General features: G+C 33.4%; 2 protein-coding genes across 3 annotated transcripts; both read right to left on the reverse strand.

The window, feature by feature from the left end:
- Nucleotides 1–905: 905 nt before the first annotated feature.
- Nucleotides 906–7,199, reverse strand: LOC778073 (uncharacterized). 2 transcript variants are annotated; one of them, XM_003533296.5, is made up of 9 exons: nucleotides 6,574–7,199; nucleotides 5,563–6,068; nucleotides 4,624–4,823; nucleotides 4,343–4,510; nucleotides 3,057–3,371; nucleotides 2,729–2,878; nucleotides 2,492–2,641; nucleotides 2,205–2,405; nucleotides 906–2,026 (listed from the first exon to the last, which is right to left on the reverse strand). In XM_003533296.5, the coding sequence occupies exons 1-9, from the start codon at nucleotides 6,971–6,973 to the stop codon at nucleotides 1,201–1,203; spliced, it is 2,916 nt and encodes a 971-aa protein (XP_003533344.1). In that variant the 5' UTR covers nucleotides 6,974–7,199; the 3' UTR covers nucleotides 906–1,200. The 2 variants fall into 2 exon arrangements, with proteins under 2 accessions (XP_003533344.1, XP_006587481.1); XM_006587418.4 differs by having other exon boundaries at nucleotides 4,624–4,820; nucleotides 6,574–7,198.
- A 2,284-nt stretch (nucleotides 7,200–9,483) lies between these two features.
- On the reverse strand, nucleotides 9,484–14,404 carry LOC100813194 (beta-glucosidase 44). Its single transcript, XM_003534098.4, has 11 exons — nucleotides 14,009–14,404; nucleotides 12,651–12,709; nucleotides 11,984–12,059; nucleotides 11,819–11,890; nucleotides 11,631–11,718; nucleotides 11,156–11,408; nucleotides 10,682–10,797; nucleotides 10,334–10,551; nucleotides 10,205–10,236; nucleotides 10,011–10,113; nucleotides 9,484–9,910 (listed from the first exon to the last, which is right to left on the reverse strand). Exons 1-11 carry the CDS (start codon nucleotides 14,232–14,234, stop codon nucleotides 9,633–9,635), a joined length of 1,521 nt encoding a protein of 506 aa, XP_003534146.1. The 5' UTR covers nucleotides 14,235–14,404; the 3' UTR covers nucleotides 9,484–9,632.
- Nucleotides 14,405–16,284: the final 1,880 nt, after the last annotated feature.

Here is a 16,284-nt window from a genome sequence, read left to right on the forward strand (position 1 = left end):
TAATTGTTTCCAATTATGTACTTAGAGGTGCATAAGGTACCGATCAAGCTAAAGGGAAAATTTTATCGGATTGCGGTAAGATCGGCGATTTTGTACGGAACAGAATGTTGGGCGGTCAAGAGCCAACATGAGACTAAAGTAGGTGTAGCGGAGATGAGGATGTTGCGGTGGATGTGTGGTAAGACTCGACAGGATAAAATTAGAAACGGAGCTATTAGAGAGAGGGTTGGAGTAGCGCCTATTGTAGAGAAGATGATGGAAAATAGACTTAGGTGGTTTGGGCATGTAGAGAGAAGACCGGTAGACTCTGTAGTGAGGAGAGTAGACCAGATGGAGAGAAGGCAAACAATTCGAGACAGAGGAAGACCCAAAAAGACTATAAGAGAGGTTATCAAGAAGGATCTCGAACTTAATAATTTGTATAGAAGTATGGTACTTGATAAAATATTATGGCGGAAGTTGATCCATGTAGCCGACCCCACCTAGTGGGATAAGGCGTTGTTGTTGTTGTTATGTACTTAGAGGTGCAAATAATGAATTGGTACTTTTGAAATGTGTTATACAAGTGAGTCAATTGTGAAATAGAATTTTAACTATTTGCAAAGTCAAACAGAAGTTTGTGAAACTTTCTAAAAATCTCTCATAATTAACCCATTTATGCGAGAGATTTTTAGAAAATAGGATGTTTAGTAAAACTCAATAATAGTAATTAATTAGATAAATTTAAAAACTGCAAAAATAACAGTTCAAAGTCCAAACCCGTACTCTATCAACGGTTTTGGAATAACTTGGATTATTATTCTGTAATCAATCAGTTTTTAAAGAAACTTGACAGCAGATAAAAATCAAGCCAAAATCCAAACATTTCACATTGACGCCTGAGATCTTTAAGAATAGAAACAATATAAAATGGGAACAGAATTATGGCAATCGGTTAGTTTACAAAATGTGCCAGGCCGAAAATCTGTATGCAGGCCCAAGCTCAGCATAATGAACTCGAAACTCACTGTACCTATACCAACTTCAAATTCATGATCATGGCAAAGTTGGCTTTCAATTACTCAAACAATCTTGTATATGGATTATCCACTACCCAATTTCACGGCACAGGTTTTAATCATCAATTGTTTTCTATTCATACATAGGAATGGGAAAAAAAAAGTATACCAGCCCACATAATTTGGATAATTAGCATCACCTTCATAAAAACCTACTGGGTCGTTTTCGCTGCCTTGTTGGCCTGTTTTGCAAGGAAGTAAGAAGCTCATCATCCTTTTTTTCCACAACGATGTCCATTGGCTCAGCAACACCACCATGCAAAACAGTCTCCTCTTCAACATGCTTTGACCTTGACAGTCCACTGCCATCGGGTATGATGATGGTTGAAGAGCATGCACTACGCCTGTTAGCAGCTTGACTCCCTTTCTTTGGTTTGTTTCCCAGAAAACACGCAAGGGTCATATCATCATCATTGCCTGTCAAAGTGTTCGCATCCTCTGGTGTTCCCACTAGTGTATCAGAAGCAGCCTTCTGCTGCACGAACAAATTTTTAGTTCCAACAGTATCACATGACTGAGACAAGCTGATGATTTGATCATCAAATGGGTCTTGACTTTCAACCTGCCTAGAAACATCTGTAATCCTGGCGGAGAAGGAAGCCTGACACAAGTCTTTGGTAAATCTAGATAGCATCTCCTTTGATTTATCGCGTAAAAAGCATACAATAGTTATGTTGTCTGAATCTTGATTTCCAGAACTTGCAATAAAGGTAGATTGACTTTCTGAACTCTCAATACAAGTCTTGACCTTGTCACTACAAGATATATCCACTACCTCCTTGGGACAATTTTGGGTGTTTTTTGTATGTCTTTTGGACCTCATCTTCTTGGAAACATTTCTGCATGCAGAGACGACTTCACCACAAGTCTTGATCCCATCATCACTATATACCTCTGTATCTTGTACTTCCTTGGTACGAAGTCGAGTTCTTTTTATGCATTTCTTACTCGTTTCCTTGGGAACATTGCTGCATGCAATGAATGAGGATTAGAAAACAAAGGTATACTTGGAGCAACATTCAATTTCAAACATTATATAGCCAGCAGCATATTGTACTGAAACAATAATCCTAACAAAGATGGCATCATATCTGTAAGTTGTTAAGAATCAAGGGGAAAATGAAATGGAGATTAAAGGGGGAGTACCTTGACTTGCGCTTCTTGCAGAGATTTGAAGCACCAACATCAGATTTTGGAGCTAACGCGGGTGAAGGTAGAAAATCATTCAGTGTAATGGCTGGGCGTTCAGATTCTCGGTCAACGAAGTTACTACCAATAATAGACCTTCGCTTCTTTCTTGCTTCTTGAAGCAAAGGAACACATTCAGGACATAACACCTTCCATCTCCTGTTCAATGAAAAGAATACATACAAGATCATAGAAATTTAAGATTTTTAGATTTTTCGTCAATGAAATTAAGTTTGAACTCATACTTCCGGCATTGAGAATCAGTACGAGGTGGCACTTCTTCAGCAATCTTAGACCAGCAGTATCCATGCTTGACAATTGCAGCTTCTAATCTTAAATCCTCTTCCTCAGTCCATCCACCCCATTTCAAAGAAGGATCCAAACTATTGAGGTATCTGCCATAAGAATGTTCTAGAACGTTAACGAGAGCCTTGGGCCATAAGAAAATCATGTCACCAAAGTTTTAAAATAAAGTGCATTACCTGTCCCTACACTGAGATTGGATCCGGCCAGGAACATAGTTAGCTATCTGGTTCCATTTCCGTCCAAAAAGCATAACTGCTACTGTTAAGCGTATATCCTCCTCTTGTGTAAAGCTCCCTTTCTTCTCAGGACAAATGGATTTTTTCCATCTGCATCAGCAGACAAAATGCAACCCCCTTAAAAAAAGATGATTTCCAATCACCAGCAAATCAGCAAATTATGAACTAGACATAAAATGAACCATTAAACATTATTTGATTTCAGATAATGGGCTTGCAAGCATATGCAAAATGAAATTACAAATATATGACAAAATTGCTAACCAACCTATTTGAGCACTGGGTTCCTGTCCGCCGTTCTAAAACAGAAGCCACGGATTGCCAATCCCTAGCACCAAAACATGCCACAGCAGAACAGAGTTGAGAATCTTCTTCCTCAGTCCATTCACTATTTAGCATGGCAGGATTTAAGCTCCTTTGGAATCGTGCCAAGCATTGAAATGGAGTCCTGCTTGTGCCCAATGATGCAGCAATATCAAACCAGTTCCTGATGCCCATATCTTGGACAATAAGTAAAAGAGACTTGTCCTCTTCATTTGTCCATGCACCTTGGTTGATCAAAGGATCTTCACAATTCAACCACCTGTGGTTGCAAACAATTAAAATACAGTGAATCATAAGTATGGAATGCATCCATTCATACATATAGGCATTAATCTACGGTTCGCATAACAGACATCTGTGATGATGACAACCATCACAGACATATTAAGTACCACCATGTTAAAAATCATGTCATGTACAGCCCCACCTGCACGATATGTGTTGATCTTGAACTCTTATTGAAATCCAAAAATGGTAAACTGTCTGTGATGGTGATCGTCATAGATGTCTGCGATGCAGTGGAAAAATATTTTTCATGGAAAAGCAATAAATGTGAAAAAATAGTCAAAGAACTGTATGGACAAGACTAAGAATACAACAAAGAGTTATAATGAAGCAGCTAAACACTTCTACAATGCAAATAAGAGACAAGTTGATCATCCCCCCAATGATTGATTGAGAGAGCATTTTAATATCCAACCTGAATAAATCGGTTTAAGTATGGAAACAACATTATTTCATCATAAGCGAGCCCTATTTTAAGAGATTGCCATTTGTTAATTTGTTTTCAATTAGAACCTCAGGTGAAGTGAAGAAACCCCACCCCCACCCCCAACACACACAAAAGCATGGCTCTATTAAGTCATAAACTACCTTAATCTTTTCTTTCACCAACTCTAAGCTCAATGGTAGCACCTCTTATTTATGAGTATTAAAATAACATTGCAAAATGTTCAATCCACAGTATATCAAAAACACATCATCAATGTAGCTCTCCTATGACAAATATGATATGTAGCATGAGTCACAATATCAGAAACATAAAACACTTCATTATTACCAAGAACCATCTACAAACACAAAAGAAAAATTGACCAATTTGGAAATATATATCTTGATTCTTCAGCATTAGTTCACCATATCAGAAACATAGAACATCATCATAACCAAGAACCATCTTTTCATGCATGGAAACATGAAAGAGAAGTTCACCAATTAGGACATATATACCTTGATTCACATTCAGCACCATTACGGCCACCAACATACATTGAAGCTATGAGATCCCAATTAACTTTAGGTAAAAATTGTCTAATCCTCTCTGGTGTGATTTCAAGATCTTTCACAGATGCAATTACATTATCCATGTCATTTGCATCTCCAAGCAAGCCCTCTGAACTGTAAAGGAAGTATGTCAAAAGGAAAAATTAAAACACAACAGGGGAAGGGTCACATAGGTCAAACGGCAGTTAGTAATTTAGTAATATATGACAAAACAGAATTGATATTACCTATCAACTGAAAGTGAAAGTTGAAGCACCATTTCTTGGAATTGTTGCTTAATTCCCTTCAAAAGACTTTCCCTTTCTACACTAGACCATTTTTTCCGATCCAATGAAAGTGGAAATCTTTCCAATACCATCCTATAATTAGCAACATGAGAATTCTCTTCCGGGCCATAACACATTGCAGAGGCTTTTTTATGTTTCTGCTAGAAAAGAAAAAGGCAAATCAAGGATTACAAATATTAATCATTGACAACTGAGAATACTAAGAAAGTGACAAATGCTATGCTACCAGCCAGTACATTAGAAAACAACTAAATTACCTAAATCTTTGCACTCGTTTATTAGGTTGAACTGTTAAAGTAACTACTAAGCAATAGATTCAAACCCCTCAATCCCCATTCACCCAAAACAGGCATAACACTAGAATCAATAATCAAATTCAAATAACAAAGCCTGTAAATTTCACACTTCTATAGCATGGCACATTGCATTTTGTTAGTATTTATATGTGTACTATAAATTATTTAGTGTATTATAATATTTAAAATAGCCGCCACCCTGTTTCCTGCTATAGCATCTACAAAGATGACTGCTACATGCCACTATTTGAGATGGGTAACTATGATGTAAAGTAATTTAGTTATTTAACATATATAGGTGGTATATATCTTGAATTTTTAAGAACCCTTCCTCTCCATACCTATTGGATATTATCCATGTTTAATAGGAAAGAGAACCCTTCCTCTCCATACCTATTTAATATTACCCATTCAAATCCATTAACTGTATGAAACAGATTACAACCATAGTTCTTGTAATATAAAAATTTATGTTTCAAGTGAAGGGGAATATTAAATAATATCTAGTACCATGAATTCACAATGAAATAGTACAAATAATAATTCAGATTTCAGCGAATTATAAAATCATCACACGACTAACCTTAGAGTTCTTTGGAGCAAATGGCTTTTTTGAAGATATTAACTGAACACGTGGATCTTTTTTCATTGATAACGCATTCCCTGTTCTTCTAGTGCATGAAGCCTGGAAGTCCTTGAGAATTTTAATTTTGTTCCTTATCTTTTTGTTTTCCTCAATTTTAGCCTCAAGCTCAATCAACTTGCTTCTAATAAATCTCTGCAAATCCCTATTTTTATTAATGGCATCAACAAAACACCGAACTACAGGAGGACAGCTCAATCTTTTCTGTGGTAATTTGGATGACTCATAGGCATCAGGTTCAGAACTCTCAACAAAATCACTAAGCTTCATTTCAACGTTCTCAATCAACTCCTCGGTGGCAGCCTCGTTGGGATCTTGAGAAACAGGACATAATTCACCAGCGTCTGATTCGTAATGGATTGAGCCGTTAGCGATGTCACCCTCATAGCCTGGGCTGGAGGTCTGATCCCCCTCAACCAACATTTGCATTCCACCTTCATGAGAACCTTATATTTTCAAAGCTTTTGTTAAAAGATAAACAGATAACAGAAGCCAAAAAAGATAACTGGCAGCAAAACAACTAGGAGAATAGATAAACCTTAATAGGAAAAACCCAAGTCCCTAGAGATAGTATCAGATAAGAGCTTATAAAGCTTAGGAACCCCTCACATTAGAAGCCATTGTAATGAATAATAATAATGATACTAATAATTAAGCCCCAAATCTAAGAAACATACATCCAAAGTAAAGCTAAATAAGAAAGAGTATTACAAAAAGCAAAAATTCACAATCACTTCAAAGAGACATTTGTGTAATATAAAGCTCATTCGAATGCATAAAAAGAAAAAATAAGCTGCAATATAACACCTCACAGCACGCATTAACAGCAAACAAATTAAACCAAAAATAAAAACCCGCGCAAGTTTGCATCATTTCCATTCAACTAAAAAACTATGATCGAAATTCGAAATAAAAATTCAAAATTTAACGCACAGAGAAACTCAAACATACCTTCGCCGTAGGTACTAAACCTTTTCATAATCGCGCGCACCGTCTCGAGGTCGTCCACGCCGTCATCGTCGTCGTCGGACACGGCAGCCGGCGGCGTCAGCGGCGGAAGAACGGACAGAGGCTGGTAGAGGCTCTGCACTCTCTTGAGACACTCGAGGTCGTCCTGGTCGTCGTCGGAGTCGGTGGCGGCGGGAACGATCGAGTCTCCGGCGTGGAGGAGCGGGTCCTCCGCCGGAACATCATCTTCGGCGGTGGAATTATCGTCGGGGCACGGGACGGCGATCGTGCAGGCTCGGGCGAGCGCGGCCATGTCCTCCTTGAGGCCGTCGTCATCATCGTCATCGTCGTCGTCGGAGGCGGAGAGATCGTCCTTTTCGAAATCGTCGACGCGAGGAGTCATTGAATTGGGATTGTTAGGGTTTCTTTTGAGTATCACGGAAAGAGTGTAAGAGTGTCTGTTTTTGTGTATTTGAAAGTTGCGGTGGTGATTGGTTTAAGTTGCCGCGTGTTTTTGTGGTAACGGGAACAGAACAATTCGAGGCTCCAGACGACGGCGTTCTGGTTTTCTTTCTTTCGTTGCCGACTTCGAACGAACTTCGACTTTGGGCTTCGCTAGGCCCGCCAGATATGTTCCGTTTCGGCCCATGTTTTTTCATTTTAAAAAAAGTAGGCAAAAGGATTTTGCAGTGGTTGTAGTTAATGTCACTGCTCATAACTTGAAGAGATATTTTTCTCACTAATGAGTGTGATTTATATTGTTAATAAATACTAAATAGTATATTCACTTACATGGAGAATGAATGATTACATGTTTCATTAATAGAATTTATAATGAATTAAAATTAAAGGTATGAAATAAAAATTAGTAATTAATGTATTTGAAACTTGAAAGTGATTTTTTTTATAATTAAGAAAAAAAATACACATTTATTTTTATATAAAAAAATTGGAGAAAGTATTAAGTTAGGTTATGGCATCATTTTTTTAATAGTCACAGCAATAGCTGAAGGAAACTTGAATCCGTCTACTAAGAAAGCCTTTGGTAAGTCTGAATGTTCTGGATTTCCTCTACAGCCCATTGATCAAGTCTGGAAAGCTGAAGTTCCTGCACCATCTAGACACGAGAGTAGCTTTTCAATCATCACCTCTCATAACACCAGAGAAAATAGTACAGGCATGTGATATAAATTGGAGATGTTTACAGTTACAACTTTTGTAAATACATGCTTAGTATATGCATATTTTTGCTAGCAAGGTTCATACTTTTAATTATTAGCATTTAGCATGTCTTAAACACTTTCTTTCTCTGCAGTGACAAGGCTTTCGGATAAAGATAAGTATTCCAATGAAGCATTAGCACTTCATAAACTAATCATGCCATTGGGAAAAAATGGAACAGAGGAAAAGACTATCATATCTGATCTCCCTCCTTTGAAGTTTCCTGACAAACAATCCATTCAGGATAAGAAAAAACGAGGGAACATATCAGACAAAGGATACTGTACAAAAAGTTTCTGTTGCCAGCAACATGGAATATACCGACTTATGCATGTCTCCTGATGACTTTGAAGAAAAGGTGTCTGAGAATCTCTCAAAGAAAAGGAAATTTCAAAACATTTGCTCGGATAAAGTTAAAGCCACTGATGAACTGGTTTCAGGAGTGACTGAAGTAGAAAAATCTGATATTCTATGCATGGCTGTGGAATCCCCAGAGAGTATAAATTCTGATCAGACTAAGAAAATTGCTGATTTGAAAGGAAGAAGTGAAAGTAATAAGAAATCCAAGAGAAGCAACAGCAAGAAAACGGGGAGTAACAACAGAACTCTTTTGAATTTCTTTTCTAGAGTGTAATCATTCAAATATGTACATGCCTATATTTTTTGTGGCGGCACTTTTGAGTTTATTTCTTAGAGATTAGTTTTGATAATATTGTTAATTAGAAATTACATTAGATATACTTTTTTTAAATTAATTACAATCTTTTTTAAGCAAATAGCATCAAACAGACGCTTACACTGAGATTAATGACATTGGTGGGTGTGTTTGAATTAGCGTTAAAACCACGTTAAATGGAGAAATTGTGTGTTTCAATGCAAAAATTTGAAAACAACTATAGTGTAGTTTTCATTTGAAAGTCTGTTAAACATACACATTGTAGTGTGTTTGTTTTAGGAGAATCCCACTTTCTAAGGTATGTTGAACGGAAACATTTCCCACTTTCTAAGGGGATTAATCCTATATGGATTCACGTTTAACGTGCTCTAACGTAATATAAAAAACAGTTGTACTCTACTTATTTATCTGGATGGTTAGTAAAAAAAAAAAAAAAATCATCTGGAAGGAGTAAAAGCTTTTAATTATTTCAGGTGAATAGAATATTTCAGATGATCTTAGTAAAATATTTAAACACCAAATTAATTATTTTACATTCAATTTCAAAATATCATATTCATAGATACATTTTTTTATAGATTATTTCTTTCGTGATAAGGAGTATGTTTGAAAATCTATTGTAAAATTAGGTTTGAAGCAAGTCATTTTGCCATCAGGATCTTTACTTTTGTAAATCACAACATTTCTAACTATAAACCAAACATGCACAGCTTCTTTGGTCAGCAATTCCAAGATGAAACCAACTGTTCGTCATTGTCCCGACCACAAGTGATACAGGTTATCAACTGAATACTGCTTAGTATGGATAGACATCACATGAATAGAGTTAAAAGTTTATCAAGTTTAGTTTTCATCTATTTTCTTTACCCAAAATAAGAAATTGGTGTGCTTTTTAATCGGAGCCTTATTTTAATTCTTCTAATTTTCTAATTGGCATATCCAGGCATATTTTAAAGAAAAACTATATTAATAAGCAAAACATTGAACAATAGTTTGCTATAAGAGAAAACAAGTTATTGCCATGAAAGATCATTTTATTCTAAGACTTGCATTAAGCAAGTCACATAATTACAGTTACAGAAGCACGTTAAACTCAACCAAAACCATTAAAACATGATTCTCTGAAGCAACTAGAAGCTTAGAAAATAGATGTTCAGCCCAGCTATTAATACTTCTTTTTGGTAATGAGTTGCTTGAACCAGTATGCCGACATCTTGGGGTATCTCTTGAGGGTTTTGAAATCAACATAGACAATGCCAAACCTTGATGTGTAACCCAACCTCCATTCAAAGTTATCCAGCAATGACCATGCAAAGTACCCAACCACATTTGCTCCATCATCAACTGCTTTCTTTAGTTGAGTCAAATAGCCTTTGTAATAGTTTATCCTTGTGGTGTCATGCAAACCCTTGGGAAGAGTCACATTACCCGGATCATCCATGCCTACATGCCATAAAATATGTCACATGACATTGAAACAACAGAACACTAATGTCACCAAGCCAAAAAAAGAACAAAGCAAGAAATTGATATATAACGTTACCATTTTCAGATAAGATAACAGTTGGGTTTCCATAACGTTCCTTTATGTACATCAATGATTTGTACATGCCCCATGGTACATTGTAAAGCCAATAAGAATTAGCCTGTAAAAATTGAACTTACAAATTAGTCAATGCATGGTTGTTGCACTTGTATCTATATATAATGAATATCTGTGACTAAGTTTAAACTTACTCTAGGACCAATAGGCACTCCATTCTTTGCATCTTCAATGTTCATATAAGCCAAAAAAACAAAAGAGAGCAAGTTATGGAAATGCATAGAAAATATTTTTATCAATGGTTAAAGGAAGCATTGTCTTACAAGCAAATCCTGCATTCCAGTCCATTTGATAGCCTGGGACTTTAGGTTTTGATTGATGAGGATCATAAATGAAGAACGTAGTATACTGGTTGATTCCAACAAAATCAATCGAACCCTTCACGATTTTAACTTCTTCACTAGTGAATTTGGGGAGTCTATTCCCAACAATATTTTGAATGGTTTTTGGATACTCTCCATAAACAAGGGGATGAATGAACCTGGTGAATTTAAGCATTATTATTGTTATCAAGCGTGTGAAAGTCTTTGCAGGGGAAAATTCACATTCATAACTAAAGACTTGTACTTGCAATATAGGATCCTCAGTTAACAAATGCTAAAGATTTTTACCATCCAATATGAAAGTCTCTGGCTCTTTGAGCTGCAAAATTGTCAGCCTTTGATCTTGTAAGAGGCTCATACCAAACAAAATCCAAGAGGATCCCAATCCTTCCCTTTTGCTTTTCCTAAAAGAAGCACATTCATAACCTCATAAGAACATTTTAGTAGTTTAAGTGAGTCCATTAAACAAAAGAGTAAACCATAATTTGATCCTCGAAATATTAGTCTCTCTCAAACAATTCTTAAAATCTGCTTAAGTAGTTCTTAAAATCCTTGAAATATTGAAAAATTCTTGAAATTAGTCTCCATTCTCTAAACTTAACTAAAGCACATCAATTTAGGGACTAACTCGTGGATATTCAATATTTCAGATATTACTTAAACAATTTTATTACTTTAGGGACTATTTAACTTAAAGCTAATAGTTTAAGACAAAATGGGTTATTTATTCTTAATAAAAAAGACTAGATATACTAATATTACTTGGTACTTCGCTCGGTATCTTTGAACAGCTGCTGCATGCGACAATATCAAATTGTGGGCAACAATGTAAGGCTCAGTGCCTGAGTTGCCAGCAGTACAATTCCCATATTCTTTTGAGCATCTTCCAGGGGCAAAGAAACCATTATCATAGCCAAGAGCAGCCACCACACGAGGTTCGTTAAACGTCATCCAATTCTTAACTCTATCTCCAAAAGTCTTGAAACAAAATTCTGCATAATCTGCAAAATCTTTCCTGTACAATTCAAGCATTCATGTTAGTTACACATAGTTGCATTATAAGCATGTTAAGATATACTTTTTATCAAACAAACTTCAAATATTAATCTGAGAAAACATGTATTTAGAAGATCAATAATTCATTTTTGTTCTTGTATATATATATATATATATATATATATATATATATATATATATATATATATATATATATATATATATATATATTGGTACTTACACAACTTGGCGACTCAATAATCCGTTGTACCTCTCCTCAAGTGCTAAAGGAAGATCATAATGGTAGAGATTTGCATATGGAGTAATACCTACAATAGTTTGAGACAATCAATGAGGGAACATATGAACAATAACAATAAGGTATTAACACTACAATTCAAATAGTATGTATGCTACAACGGAAGTTACCTTTCTCTAGCAAGTAATTGATCAACCTATTGTAGTATGCTACACCTTTCCAATTTACTTGGCCAGTTCCATCTGTAGGAGTGGTGAAACTCAGTTATTAAGGGAGTTTAGCAATTTGATTAAGTTATTATGGCCAAATGTGTAAAACAAATATTGTTAAATTACTTGGAAAAATTCTGGACCACGAGATTGAGAACCGGTAGGCATCAAAATTCAGGCTGGCCATGAGATCTATATCTTCCTGTCAAATTACAGAGTTTATTCCAGCAGAGAAGAACAACAAGAGGGACAACTCAATCACAATACATAATGAACATTTACAATATAATCAAATGTACTTCATCTGACTTTAATTGGCACTCTTAATTTTCAGTCTAAAACTTTACAAAAATGATTTTTTTACAGAAAAAGAAAATAATAAACGTGACAATAATGTATGTAGATGAAAAATATAAGAGTGCAAGGAAAACAATAACAGGCATGATGGGTAAGACAAAAAAAGAGAAAAATAGAAAAATGTGAGAAGTTTTCACTGAAAGTAAGTTGTAAAAAAATTAAAATGTAAAAATTTTAAGGTGCAAGATATTCATTGTAGGTACTTTTTTGTGGGGACAAAAGAAGCCCATATAGTTCTGAGAAAAACTAGTGACTGGTAAGTAAGACAAGTTAACTTGGTCCGACAATGTTTAAAGCTGTAAGATACAAGATATTTTCATAGAATTGAAAAAGAACTATATACTAGCTTTTGAATCTATTAAAATTTATGAATATAATAGACAAAAATTGAGATATATTGGGAATGTGAAATTTTTCAAAAATCAAAGTCACTTACTTTGTAGCGATGGTACTGATCAACAGAAACTTCTCCCGTGCCATTATTTGCGACAATCCCTGTTTTGTATTGAAACAAACAATAATTAATAATAATAAAAAAATCCTTTCTAATTTGAGCTCAACATTAAGCCATGGGTATAACAAAAATGGCTTTTTTTTTTGTTTATCAAAACTTTTATGGTACGTGAGAGAGATCTGTTATAATGAATAATTATTTAATTACATGTTTATAGTTTGTATAACATTTTTTTATACAAGTAAATAATGCATGCACAGATAGGATTTTTACGTTATATATATATATATATATATATATATATATATATATATATATATATATATATATATATATATATAATAAGTATATTGAAATTTATAATAATCAGTTTAAAATTATATTTAGTATAAATTGATTGATAAAACAAGATTTTTTACATTGACAATACATTAAAATTAAACTCGTTGTATATCACATCAATTGTTTAATTTCATTTTTTTCTTTGAATCTTGTTATTATATAAAAAAAGTATGAATTTAGTATGCAAACTTTACCAATGCAATTATTCAACAATTAATCTCTTTCAACAACCAGAAAAAGGTATTTTATGGAGAACTAACTAGTTTGGGAAGTACTGAAAGTGTCTCATCTCATGGCAGTAATTCGCATCTTGCTTTTCGCCAGAAAAGCCGTACGTGTAGGATGTGTGAATGCTCCAACACAACACAACACAACACGGCATCATCGCCAAATAAATTAACGTCTTTTCTCACAACCACGACAACGCACCAAACCCCAATAAAATATACTTATCAGAAGTAAATAAAATATTTTCATAATCCTCATAATCATTTTTTCTTCCAAAAACCCCCCGTAAACGAAATTTTTTTATCAGTTTTACTCGCACTTACTTCTTTTTACGTTAAATTTTTTTTATCCGATAAATGTTAATTTTGTTTTGTTTTTTCACATTAAATATTAATTTTGTTAAAAATATCATAAAGACATTTGAATCTATTACCTTTTGTTTATCTTTTCTCTATTCAGACTACTAATTCAATCTTATATTTTTTTATGTTAAACAATATAAAATAATTTAATTAGAAAGTTGTTTTTTGACCAGAATATCCTGATGAAAAATCAAAGAATAATCTGAAATTTATTAAAAGATTAAAATAACATTAAAAACTTAAAATTAACCAAAACCATGAGGCGAGACTTTTCAGGAAGAAAAAAAACAAAAACAAAATCGTTATCTGTCACGACACGAAACGCATTATTTTGATATGGTTTGAAGTTTGAAGATGAATGATGAAAGAAGATGAAAGAGAAGAATTGAAATGAGAATGTTGACGAACCGGGTTTTTTGATGAAGACGTCCCAAATGCTTGGGCCGCGACCGTCTTTGTGGGCCATACCCTCCACTTGGTACGCAGACGTGGCCGTTCCGAATAAGAATCCTTTGGGAAAGGTGTCTCTGCTCAACCCCCCGGTGTCAAAACGCACCGTTTGGGGCTCCGCCGCTGCGTCTGCACCAGCGATCAACAAGGTAATAAAGAAACATAACGGAGTCAGAGACACCATTGTTGGTTGGTGCTCACACACAACTCACAACACAGTGAGAGTGAGTGAACTCTTACTTTGTTTTTGTTTTTGTGAAGAGAAAAGATAATGTCACTCATCACATCAATGAGCTCCATTTATAGGCCACGTTTGTGGACAATGGCGGTTTTGAATTCCCATAACAAGATAAAATGGGAAATAAAATTGTATGTCTCCTTGGCAATTTATCAATATCTATGGGGCCATGGATGGGGCATGCACATGTACCTCTATCACTATGCACCATGGTGCTCTGTTCATTTGTTCCCTTTTTCAACCATGCCAAAAGTTTAAAATGTGAAAGTGGAATTTATGTATTTTTTTTTTTATCCCTAAGTCACTAAGTCATATATTAATCATACTTGTGACTTGTGATTTTCATTGATTCATTTTTTTTTTAAGTTAAATACAAAATTTTTAAATTTCTGAATACAAGATTTTACACCACTATACCAAAGACGAACCCGACATAAGAACTAGAACTAAGGGAAAAATATAACTTATATGATTATGTAATAAAAAAATTAACTATTTATTTTATAAAAAAAAACTCCAAATTTATTAAAGTAAATTTTGACAAATGTTTGATATGATTTAATATTTTAGTTTGTTTTTCAGAGTTTATATAATGATGTTTAGTTTCATGAATTTGAAATTATACTCTGCACCCAAAGTTAAAATTAAATTGGAGCTAGCAATAACAACAAAAATAATGAGATAAGAGAAAAAAATAATTATTAGTATGTCTTAAAATTAAATTTATCAATTTCTTATTTATTGTAATTATAAATAAAATTTAATTTTTAAATCAATTATAACAAAATAAATATAAAAGAAAGATAATAAGGTCATTTGGTTAGAAATGTAAACGTTTATAACCTTTAAAACAAAGATAATACAATATAAAAAGAAAAGATAATAACAAATGAAATAATAACATCAAATATTTTGTTTTAAAAAAGGAAAAGTATAATTATTTCAATGATGAATACTATAAAAGAAAAAATAGTATCTTTAAAAATATAGTATATTTGTCTAAAAAGAAGAAATAATGTTATTATTTTTGTAATGAATACTATAAAAAGGAAATAAAATATTTTGTCAAGAAATATAATAAAATAGATAATTAATACTTAAATATTACTCCCTTAGTTTCTAATTATAAGATCATTTTTTAAAAAAAAAATTATAAAAAGATTTTCTAATTTCTAAATGCATTAGTTATTATTTTTCTTACATATTATTATTTAATTATTTTTTCTCTAAACATTCATGAGAAACAATTAAATGAATAAAGAGATAAGAAAAAGAGTAATTTTTAAATGATAATATAAATAATTAACAAATTTAATGTAATTAACTAAACTAATTACTTTTAAGGACAAAAAGAATATTATTTTTATAATCAAAATATTTAAATAAAAAAATTGATTTAATATTAAAATATTATATTATATATTATAAATAAATAAAAAACAGAAGGGGGACCCCTCCCTTACACGTACGTCCGCCCTCCCCTTTGCACGAGTCCTATGGGTTAATGGAATTTATGAATCACACATTTTTTACATAAACTTTTTTATCACTCAATATTAATTTGTTATTTGTTAATTTTTATTAGTGGGAGATATTTAAACCAACAAAATCTCCTTTGGTCCTTCTCCCTTCAATTATCCTCTTTCTTCTTCATCTTTTGTCAACTTTAATCCTCATTTTCTTACATCTTCACCTTCATTGTTATTAAAATCATCTTTTTTTCTTTCAAATTCATAACATATTAAAGGTTAGTAAACTAATATATTATCATTATTAATATGGATGGAACAACATCTTACACCTGCACCTCAATTACCATTAAAAGCTTCACCTCTGTTTTTAAATTTGGCATTAACAGCAGATAACAATAGATATTATATATAAAGTTAATGTACCAACTTTAGAGAAAATATACAAAGAACTATTGCAATTATTGGAAATATTTAGCATGGTTTTAAAAGTTTAGTGCTACATTATATATAAAAGGACTTTGTTT

This window comes from Glycine max, chromosome 9 (assembly GCF_000004515.6).
Source record: "Glycine max cultivar Williams 82 chromosome 9, Glycine_max_v4.0, whole genome shotgun sequence".
In the NCBI taxonomy this organism is placed as follows: Eukaryota; Viridiplantae; Streptophyta; class Magnoliopsida; order Fabales; family Fabaceae; genus Glycine; species Glycine max.

Bases quoted from the DNA above. Each gene is read 5' to 3' on its own strand.
- LOC778073 (XM_003533296.5), bottom strand. From the start codon at position 6,973: ATGACTCCTCGCGTCGACGATTTCGAAAAGGACGATCTCTCCGCCTCC. The intron at 6,069-6,573 runs GTATGTTTGAGT...TGAAAATATAAG, and splicing joins GTTTAGTACCTACGGCGAAG to GTTCTCATGAAGGTGGAATG. The intron at 4,511-4,623 runs GTAATATCAATT...CTTCCTTTACAG, and splicing joins CTTTCACTTTCAGTTGATAG to TTCAGAGGGCTTGCTTGGAG.
- LOC100813194 (XM_003534098.4), bottom strand. From the start codon at position 14,234: ATGGTGTCTCTGACTCCGTTATGTTTCTTTATTACCTTGTTGATCGCT. The intron at 11,891-11,983 runs GTAATTTAACAA...CCACTCCTACAG, and splicing joins GTGGTCCAGAATTTTTCCAA to ATGGAACTGGCCAAGTAAAT. The intron at 10,552-10,681 runs GTAAAAATCTTT...TAAATTCACCAG, and splicing joins AGAGACTTTCATATTGGATG to GTTCATTCATCCCCTTGTTT.